An 11,262-nucleotide genomic window follows, 5' to 3' on the forward strand; every position below is an offset into this window, starting at 1 on the left:
GGGATATCATATGCTACTAATTTCATTAACTTTGGACTAGTAGTTATAATAGGACAATTTATTTGATTATGATTAAATAAATAAAAATTGATGAGACCTTAAAATCCCTCAACCAACATACAATATTAAGTTGAAAGCGTAAGAGTGATTTGAACACTTTTTCGTGGTCTTCCACCATGATAGGCTCCAAGCGTTTATGACTTGTACACCGCCTTCACCCTATCATGGGGGAGTCCAAAGTGCATGCTTATACTCAGGAGGAGTTTATTTAAAACATTTGATGAGGTTAAGGTAGGCAACGAGTGTGGCCAACATCGTATCATCGTGAGGTCATACTTGAACCCCTAGCTAAACCGGCATGGTGGGAAAGAACTTAACTAAGAGAAATGATGCCAACATCGTATCATCGTGAGGCATTGTTTTCTAGAGGCCAAAAAGATGGGTAATCACAAGAGGTTGTTGTGAATGGGTAAGTGTACCCTCTCATTATTATTTTTGCTAGCCGACATCGTATCATCGTGAGGTGGGCTTGGTAATAGTGAGCCTCCCATAACCCGCTAGGAGCTTTCTTTGAAATATCCCGGATTCCATCTTGAGGGATATGGAATTTGCCAAAAATGGTGGGTGGTGTCATTCGGTTTAAAGACCCGAATCGTTTGACTTAATCAACAATCAAACTAATTATTTTATTGTTTATGTATTTAGATATGGTTGGAAGCACACTCGCGAAAATACTCGACAAACATTGCCTAGAGGGGCACAATTTCCCATCATGGTATCGTAATGTCAAGATTCTCCTAACATTGGAGAAGATTGTTTACGTGCTAGACAAGGCTCCACCTCACATACCTCTCGGCCCTGAGGCCACTGAGGATGAACGTGCTAAGTATGACAAGCACGTTGAGGATGACACACAAGCCAAGTGCTATCTGTTGGCTTCCATGAATGAGGAGCTACAGAGACAGCACGAGGGCATGGACAGTGCATCTTCCATAATACTCCATCTTACGGAGTTATATGGTGAAGGGACACGCAACCGTCGCTTTAGCACTATCTGTGAACTTATGAAGACCAAGATGGTCAAGGGGGCTCCAGTACATCAACATGTACTGAAGATGATAGGATTCATTGAATAATTGGAGAACCTAGGTACTCCACTTGATGGGGAATTGGCCCAGGACTTCATATTGGCTTCTCTTTCTGATTCATTCTCGCAGTTCGTAATGAACTACAATATGAATAAGATGGATAGTACTCTCTCTAAGTTACTAAACATGTTAGTAACTGCCGAGAAGACTATGAAGAAAGAGAACGTTGTAGGGACTGCTGCAGTAGCCTACAACAAGCCATCATCTTCCAAGGCTAAGCCGCAAGGCAAAGGCAAAGGGAAGGAGAAGAAGTTCCCCACTCCTAAGCCGCAAGGAGGAGTGAGGAAAAAGAAGGCAAAGGAGCCCAAAGGGACTTGCCACCACTGTGGAAAGGAGGGGCATTGGAAGAGGAATTGCAGGTTATACCTTGCAACTCTTAAGAACAAGCCACAAGGTATGGTTTATGTTCTTATCTTCAATTCTAATTGTTAGATCTTCTAAATATTTATATTTGATATAAAGGGCTAATCACTTGTATAATTGTATATAGGTGGAGGAGCCAAGTAGAAGAGGAACAAGCAAAGGAAAAATGTGGAGAAGGGTTCGGCCACTATGTTTTTGCTTACTACTTAGGAAGTTTGTTAGGCATTTAAAGATTGTCTTTAAACTTTCTTATTTTGTTAAGAACTTAATGTGGCTTCATATGATGGAAGACCACTATTAGTGCCTAAATGTATAAAGGTATATATTAGTCTCTAAATGTATAGAGCTAATACTTTTTGTATTAAACATTATGAATGTTTGAATTATCATATTAATGTAATGTGATGTATACCTTTTAATATATTATTTCCTTAAAAGTAGTGTTATGAATTGAATATTGTCTTGTTGTATCCTAGTTGAGATACAAGATTTATATCACTTATTGTAATGTGATAAACCAAACTTTAGACTTATCAATTATGGATAGATCTCACATGTAGGACATAAAAGGATACAATGAATCTTTAGATTTGGTTCCAATTGTCTACCTATGAGTTCTATATGAATTAACAAAGGTCTAGAGATTCCTTTCTTGAAGAAAAGGAAGATCACATTATAATGACATAAGTAATAAGAAAAAAAAAACGTTTCTTATATGGTTATCACATGAACCACAATAATCAAGATCACTCTTGATTCAATTAGAAGTTTTGAAAAACTAATTGGGCATTCTTTAAAATGTTTTAAAATGTCAATTGTGTTAGTGATTAAACCAAGAAAGAAGTGTCTACAACAACAACAACAACAAAGCCTTTTCCCACTAAGTGGGGTCGGCTATATGAATCCTAGAACGCCATTGCGCTCGGTTTTGTGTCATGTCCTCCGTTAGATCCAAGTACTCAAGTCTTTTCTTAGGGTCTCTTCCAAAGTTTTCCTAGGTCTTCCTCTACCCCTTCGGCCCTGAACCTCTGTCCCGTAGTCACTCGAACCGGAGCGTCAGTAGGCCTTCTTTGCACATGTCCAAACCACTGGAACCGATTTTCTCTCATATTTCCTTTAATTTTGGCTACTCCTACTTTACCTCGGATATCCTCATTCCCAATCTTATCCTTTATCGTGTGCCCATACATCCCACGAAGCATCCTCATCTCCGCTACACCCATTTTGTGTACGTGTTGATGCTTCACCGCCCAACATTCTGTGCCATACAACATCGCTGGCCTTATTGCCGTCCTATAAAATTTTCCCTTGAGCTTCAGTGGCCTACGACGGTCACACAACACGCCGGATGCACTCTTACACTTCATCCATCCAGCTTGTATTCTATGGTTGAGATCTCCATCTACTTCTCCGTTCTCTTGCAAGATAGATCCTAGGTAGCGAAAACGGTCACTTTTTGTGATCTTCGCTAGATTGCTCCGGTCATTAGTGTGGATAAGTATATAAATGGATAGAGATAGGAAAGCAAACACAAGATGTACGTGGTTCACCCAGATTGGCTACGTCCACGGAATAGAGGAGTTCTCATTAATTGTGAAGGGTTTACACAAGTACATAGGTTCAAGCTCTCCTTTAGTGAGTACAAGTGAATGATTTAGTACAAATGACATTAGGAAATATTGTGGGAGAATGATCTCGTAACCACGAAACTTCTAAGTACCGGAGTGTGGTATCGTCTTGACTTGCCTTATCTGTCTCATAGGTAGATGTGGCATCTTCTCTGGAAGTACTCTTCCTCCATCCAGGGGTGGTATCTGTAACTGGTGGAGATGCACAAGGTAATGTATCAATTTCACTTGAAGCTTACTTGTAGTTTCAGGCTTGGTCAAGCGCGATACAAACCATGTAGTAGGAGTCCCCCAAGTCGCCGGGCTAGGGGATCTACTGAAAGAGGTGACAGACAAGGTAAGCAATCAGAGCTCCGGCTGATTGTTCACATTCTCCCTATCTTGCAGGCAGCATGAAGGATAAAGAGAAGAAAAATGAGAAGAGATGATATGGGATACTTTTGCTTTTGAAGAAGTAACTTTCCACAGGCTTATTCTTGAATCGTGCTGGAGGGTTTTCTGGTTTCCTCCAGAGTATAAAGCCGACTGAAGAATTTGAGGGTCAAAACAAGTCCATCAAATCTAGAGTACGTTCGACCATGCTGATATGGGATACTTTTGCTTTTGACAGAGTAGTGGATGTATCGGCACGTGTGCTGTTACGCTTGTCTCCACATGCTTCCTTGTATCCTTCTCACTTGCCCTATTTGTTCCTCAGGCAGATGCGGTATCTTCCCTGGAAGCATAAGATGTTGAAGATGAGTACTCGAGAGCGATGCCAGGTAAGTAATCAGGTAAGGGGTTCCAGGCAGTCAGTTCCTGGCTGGAAGCTTGATTCCAAGTGCTGACTGATTGCTCTCTTTCTCCTTGTCTTGCAGGTAAGAACAAGGCCAAAGGAAAAGACAGGGAAAAAGCATGATATGGGATACTCTTGCTTTTAACCCTGATGATATGAGATATTCTTGCTCTAGTATAGCTTGTTTACAGAGGTATTATCGGGGGGAAAGAAAGCTGAATATTTCGAAAGGCTTCGTTGGGAGTGCCATCTCAGATAAGAGAAAGGGTTGAGCATTTTTGCAGGTCTGCCTGTCCGTTAGGGATGGAGGTCGACATATATAGGAGTCTCCCTAACATCAAGTAATAATGCTATTCCTTTACCCTGCTTGGTCATAGCACGGTAGTGGGAGCTGCCAGCTTCACATGTTTTAACTCTGTCAGAGCACTTTGAAAAAGTGGTCTGTGGTATCTGGAAAGCTGATGTTGCGTGTGAAGATTACAGACAAGCTTTATCCAAGGAGATCCAGCTCTTGAAGTTGGGAAAGTGGTGCCTCTTCGGTTTTCGAACAAGCAATCCTGTCGGGGGTCTGGCTCTCGAGATTCGGAGAACGATGCCTCTTCGATTTTTGAGAAAGCAATCCTGCTGGGGGTCTGGCTCTCGAGATTCGGAGAGCGGTGTCTCTTCGATTTTTGAGAAAGTAATCATGTTGGGAGTCTGGCTCTCGAGATTCGGAGGGCGGTGCCTCTTCAATTTTGGAGCAAGCAATCTTGTTGGAAGTGTTTTCTCGAATGTGAGTAAAGGTTGGGCATGTTTGCTAGTCTACCTTGCCACGAAGCATAGAGGTTGACACATAGGGACTTTCCAATTATCCAGCAGTGGTACTGTTCGTTTACCTTTTCTTCGATTTTTGAGAAAGTAATCATGTTGGGAGTCTGGCTCTCGAGATTCGGAGGGCGGTGCCTCTTCGATTTTGGAGCAAGCAATCTTGTTGGAAGTGTTTTCTCGAATGTGAGTAAAGGTTGGGCATGTTTGCTAGTCTACCTTGCCACGAAGCACAAAGGTTGACACACAGGGACTTTCCAATTATCCAGCAGTGGTACTGTTCCTTTACCCTCTCTTCGATTTTTGAGAAAGTAATCATGTTGGGAGTCTGGCTCTCGAGATTCGGAGAGCGGTGCCTCTTCGATTTTGGAGCAAGCAATCCTGTTGGGAGTGTTTTCTCGAATGTGAATAAAGGTTGGGCATGTTTGCTAGTCTACCTTGCCACGAAGCACAAAGGTTGACACACATGGACTTTCTAATTATCCAGCAGTGGTACTGTTCCTTTACCCTCTCTTCGATTTTTGAGAAAGTAATCATGTTGGGAGTCTGGCTCTCGAGATTCGGAGAGCGGTGCCTCTTCGATTTTGGAGCAAGCAATCCTGTTGGGAGTGTTTTCTCGAATGTGAGTAAAGGTTAGGCATGTTTGCTAGTCTACCTTGCCACGAAGCACAGAGGTTGACACACCGGGACTTTCCAATTATCCAGCAGTGGTACTGTTCCTTTACCCTTATGGGTAATAATATGGTAGCTAGACCTTCAAAATTTATGTGTCTAAACTTTGTTAGTGTTGTTTCTTTGCAATTCTTTTACCCTTCTTGGTCAGAGCGATGTAGAGGGAGCTGCAAGCTTCACGTGTCTCAACTTTGTCAGAGAACTTTGGCAAAGTTATCTGTGGTACCCATGAGTTACTGTTGCGTGTGGGAAGTGGGTGATTGAACAGTACGATTCATGTGCTTTCTACTTCGCCAGAAATCTTTGACAGAATGCCCATAATTTCCGCAAAGCTGAGTGTGCGTGTGACAGGTGCTGACAAGGCTGGAAAAGTAGGTGCCTCTTCGATTTCTGAGATCTGCCCTCGTGGTCTCTTAGCAGCCCAGCTTTTGAGAAAGCAAGCCTCTTCGATTTCTGAGATCGACCCTCGTGGTCTCTGAGCAGCCCAGCTTTTGAGAAAGCAAACGCCTCTTCGATTTCTGAGCAGGCGCTTCTTCGATTTCTGAAGCTTCGTCGAGTGCAGATTTTTATAGGGGCTGACATTAAGTTCCAAAGCACACTTGAATATCCACCAGTAGAAGCTCCATTCTTGCACTTCTAAGATCTTGATTTGTCCGACCTCTTCTCTCTTCAACATCTTTGAAAATGTCTGGCCCCTCCGACCGTCGTTTTGACTTGAACCTTGTTGAAGAGGCAGCCCCGCCTTCTCCAGACAACATATGGCGCCCATCCTTCGTCTCCCCTACTGGTCCTCTTACCGTTGGGGATTCCGTGATGAAGAATGATATGACCGCTGCGGTAGTGGCCAGGAACCTTCTCACTCCCAAAGATAACAGACTACTTTCCAAACGGTCTGATGAGTTGGCTGTTAAGGATTCTCTGGCTCTCAGTGTTCAGTGTGCAGGTTCTGTGTCTAATATGGCCCAACGCCTATTTGCTCGAACCCGCCAAGTTGAATCATTGGCGGCTGAAGTGATGAGTCTCAAACAGGAGATTAGAGGGCTCAAGCATGAGAATAAACAGTTGCACCGGCTCGCACATGACTATGCTACAAACATGAAGAGGAAGCTTGACCAGATGAAGGAATCTGATGGTCAGGTTTTACTTGATCATCAGAGATTTGTGGGTTTGTTCCAAAGGCATTTATTGCCTTCGTCTTCTGGGGCTGTACCGCGTAATGAAGCTCCAAATGATCAACCTCTGATGCCTCCTCCTTCTAGGGTTTTGTCCAGTACTGAGGCTCCGAATGATCCCCTTTCGGTGCCTTCTCTTTCTGGGGCTCTACCGACTGCTGAGACTTCTCCTAAGCAACGTTTGTGAAGGCTCCCTCTTGTTTGTTTATTTTGACTCAAGTATATGTACATATTTGTAACTTATCGGGGATATCAATAAATAAGCTTCCTTCATTTCAACGTATTGTGTTAAATACACCAAAGCCTTCTTCGCTAAGTTCTTTGAATTTTCTTTTGTTGAAGCTTTGTGAGTGGAGCATGTAGGTTGAGGTAGTGTTCCCTTAATTTCCCGAGTGAGGAAAACTTCTCGGTTTGAGACTTGGAAAATCCAAGTCACTGAGTGGGATCGGCTATATGAATCTTAGAACGCCATTGTGTTCTGTCCTGTGTCATGTCCTCCGTTAGATCCAAGTACTCTAAATCTTTTCTTAGGGTCTCTTCCAAAGTTTTCCTAGGTCTTCCTCTACCCCTTCGGCCCTAAACCTCTGTCCTATAGTCGCATCTTCTAATCGGAGCGTCAGTAGGCCTTCTTTGCACATGTCCAAACCACCGTAACCGATTTTCTCTCATCTTTCCTTCAATTTCGGCTACTCTTACTTTACCCCGGATATCCTCATTCCTAATCTTATCCTTTCTCGTGTGCCTACACATCCAACGAAGCATCCTCATCTCCGCTACACCCATTTTGTGTACGTGTTGATGCTTCACCGCCCAACATTCTGTGCCATACAGCATCGCCGGCCTTATTGCCGTCCTGTAAAATTTTCCCTTGAGCTTCAGCGGCATACGGCGGTCACACAACACGCCGGATGCACTCTTCCACTTCATCCATCCAGCTTGTATTCTATGGTTGAGATCTCCATCTAATGCTCCGTTCTTTTGCAAGATAGATCCTAGGTAACGAAAACGGTCGCTCTTTGGTATTTCTTGATCTTCGATCCTCACCCCTAACTCGTTTTGGCCTCCATTTGCACTGAACTTGCACTCCATATATTCTATCTTTGATCGGCTTAGGCGAAGACCTTTAGATTCCAACACTTCTCTCCAAAGGTTAAGCTTTGCATTTACCCCTTCCTGAGTTTCATCTATCAACACTATATCGTCTGCCAAAAGCATACACCAAGGAATATCATCTTGAATATGTCCTGTTAACTCATCCATTACCAACGCAAAAAGGTAAGGACTTAAGGATGAGCCTTGATGTAATCCTACAGTTATGGGAAAGCTTTCGGTTTGTCATTCATGAGTTCTTACGGCAGTCTTTGCTCCTTCATACATATCTTGTATAGCTTGGATATATGCTACTCGTACTCATTTCTTCTCTAAAATCCTCCAAAGAATGTCTCTTGGGACCCTATCATACGCTTTTTCCAAATCTATAAAGACCATGTGTAAATCTTTTTTCCCATCTCTATATCTTTCCATCAATCTTCGTAAGAGATAGATTGCCTCCATGGTTGAGCGCCCTGGCATGAACCCGAATTGGTTGTCCGAAACCCGTGTCTCTTGCCTCAATCTATGCTCAATGACTCTCTCCCAAAGCTTCATTGTATGACTCATTAGCTTAATACCCCTATAGTTCATGCAATTTTGTACATCGCCCTTATTCTTGTAGATAGGCACCAAAGTGCTCATTCACCACTCATTTGGCATCTTCTTCGTTTTCAAAATCCTATTGAAAAGGTCAGTGAGCCATGTTATACCTGTCTCTCCCAAAACTTTCCACACTTCGATTGGTATATCGTCTGGGCCTACTGCTTTTCTATGCTTCATCTTCTTCAAAGCTACAACCATTTCTTCCTTCCGGATTCTACGATAAAAAGAGTAGTTTCTACACTCTTCTGAGTTACTCAACTCCCCTAAAGAAGCACTCCTTTCATGTCCTTCATTGAAAAGATTATGAAAATAACATTTCCATCTGTCTTTAACCGCGTTCTCTGTAGCAAGAACCTTTCCATCCTCATCCTTGATGCACCTCACTTGGTTTAGGTCCCTTGTCTTCTTTTCCCTTGCTCTAGCTAGTTTATAGATATCCAACTCTCCTTCTTTGGTATCTAGTCGCTTATACATATCGTCATAAGCCGCTAACTTAGCTTATCTCACAGCTTTCTTCGCCTCTTGCTTCGCTTTTCTATACCTTTCACCATTTTCATCGGTCATATCCTTGTATAAGGCTTTACAACATTCCTTCTTAGCCTTCACCTTTGTTTGTACCTCCTCATTCCACCACCAAGATTCCTTTTGGTGTGGGGCAAAGCCCTTGGACTCTCCTAATACCTCTTTTGCTACTTTTCGGATACAACTAGCCATGGAATCCCACATTTGGTTAGCTTCCCCCTCTCTATCCCACACACACTGGGTGATTACTTTCTCTTTGAAAATGGCTTGTTTTTCTTCTTTTAGATTCCACCATCTAGTCCTTAGGCACTTCCAAGTCTTGTTCTTTTTTCTCACTCTTTTGATATGTACATCCATCACCAACAAGCGATGTTGATTAGCCACGCTCTCTCCTGGTATAACTTTGCAATCCTTACAAGTTATACGATCCCCTTTCCTCATTAGAAGAAAATCTATTTGTGTTTTTGACGACCCACTCTTGTAGGTGATCACATGTTCTTCTCTCTTCTTAAAGAAGGTGTTGGCTAAGAAGAGATCATATGCCATTGCAAAATCCAAGATAGCTTCCCCATCCTCGTTTCTCTCCCCAAAACCATGGCCACCATGAAAACCTCCATAGTTGCCTGTCTCCTTGCCCACGTGTCCATTTAAATCTCCTCCTATAAATAACTTCTCCGTCTGAGCAATTCCTTGCACCAAGTCTCCAAGGTCTTCCCAAAATTTCTCCTTCGAACTCGTATCTAACCCTACTTGAGGTGCGTACGCACTAATCACATTGATAAGTTCTTGTCCTATTACAATCTTGATTGCCATGATTCTATCTCCTACCCTCTTGACATCTACAACATCTTGTGTCAAGGTCTTGTCCACGATGATGCCAACACCGTTTCTCGTTCTATTTGTGCCCGAATACCATAGTTTAAACCCTGAGTTTTCTAGATCCTTTGCCTTACGACCAACCCACTTAGTTTCTTGTAGGCACATAATATTTATCCTTCTCCTCACCATAACTTCTACTACTTCCATAGATTTTCCCGTCAAGGTTCCTATATTCCACGTTCCTAAACGCATTTTGCTCTCTTGAACTCTACCCTTCTGTCCTAGCTTCTTCACCCTTCCCCGTCTAATAGGATCAAAGTACTTCTTTTGTGTGTCCCGTGTAAAGTTGATAGGAGCATATGCTCCCAAACAACTTTGAGTGGTGTCGTTCGAAAAGAAGTTTCTATAGCCCCCTTGCTTATTTAACATTGCATCCGGGTGCCGATGGAGATACAGCGACCCTTGCTCACTTATCACTGTGCTCAGGCCACACAGCGCGCCACTTACGGGTGACGCCCTAGCTTTAGCGCGATTTCGTTCTGGATTCATTTTCATAAGGATTCGACGTGATCATGGAGTGCCGGCTGTCGACTACCTGACGCCCTCCCCCTCCTCCTTTATCCGGGCTTGGGACCGGCAATGTAAGATAAACTTACACGGCGGAGTTCAAGAAAGAAGTGTCTAAATCTATAAAATGTTTAAAGACTTTAGTCACTTAATAACGAGACATTAACTTAGTGAAGATTGAAACAAACGAGCTTGAAAGGTTTTAAAGCTACTACACAATGTCTTCTACCTGTATACTCCACGTTTATACAATTTTGAATGTATGAAATGATTTCTCATTAAAGTCATGAGAAATAGTGGGAGGTGTGAAAATGGATATAAACTTGAATGTGATTGGTTTATAGTTGTCTAAAGAATAATAGTACTTGACTATTATTAAGAGTTTGTAATTTTAATTGTTAAAACCTCAAGCTCTTCAAAACGTTAAAATTCTATGTTGTGTAACGTTCTAAAGAATAGTCTTTGAATGTTGGTTTCGTCAACCTAGCATAAAATGGTTATATGTTGGGAGTTGTCCATTATTCTCTTTTATGAGAACAAGCTAAATAACAAAGCATATGGACAAGTTGATGAAACAAAAGGGAATAGTTTCAAAAATGAGTCACAACATATGATTTAACAACAAGACAATCCAAATTCAACATCTCATGTAACTATAATGCTCTATGTAGTTTTGATAAAGAATTATATCAACCACCTAGAAGGAATGGTTGAGTTTCTATATCCTTAGTAGGAGCCATGCTTCCACTAAAGACTTGGATAATTCTTATATGACTACATTAAGGGGGCGTTTGTTTGCTCTCACTAAGTGGGACTGGATTGGACTGGACTAGCTGTTAGTCTAATATTGTGTTTGTTCCATGTTGGGACTAACATTAATGAGACTAAAGAGGACTAGCATGGACAAAACCCTTCACTAAGAGGTCTTAGCGAGACCCCCCAATAACCATGGGACTAGCTAAGACTATCCTCTCTCGTCCTCGTCATGCTCAACAACCACTCCCGATAGACTTCTCGTCATCTCTGGTCACCTAGATCATAATAAAATATTAATAATTTATATATTAAATAATATAATATTATAATTTGTTATTATC

General features: G+C 42.1%; 1 protein-coding gene across 1 annotated transcript; it reads right to left on the reverse strand.

Moving 5' to 3' along the window:
• Positions 1 to 2,355: 2,355 nt before the first annotated feature.
• Positions 2,356 to 7,822, reverse strand: LOC126621499 (uncharacterized). Its single transcript, XM_050290003.1, has 2 exons — positions 7,145 to 7,822; positions 2,356 to 2,537 (listed from the first exon to the last, which is right to left on the reverse strand). Exons 1-2 carry the CDS (start codon positions 7,820 to 7,822, stop codon positions 2,457 to 2,459), a joined length of 759 nt encoding a protein of 252 aa, XP_050145960.1. The 3' UTR covers positions 2,356 to 2,456.
• Positions 7,823 to 11,262: the final 3,440 nt, after the last annotated feature.

The sequence above is a fragment of the Malus sylvestris genome, chromosome 5, assembly GCF_916048215.2.
Source record: "Malus sylvestris chromosome 5, drMalSylv7.2, whole genome shotgun sequence".
Taxonomy (NCBI): Eukaryota; Viridiplantae; Streptophyta; class Magnoliopsida; order Rosales; family Rosaceae; genus Malus; species Malus sylvestris.

Excerpts from the sequence above, each read along its gene's own strand:
- LOC126621499 (XM_050290003.1), bottom strand. The coding sequence starts at position 7,822 with ATGGATGAGTTAACAGGACATATTCAAGATGATATTCCTTGGTGTATG. Across the intron at positions 2,538-7,144 it reads GATGCGACTATAGGACAGAG|GTTCAGGGCCGAAGGGGTAG; the intron begins GTTTAGGGCCGA and ends TACGGGACAGAG.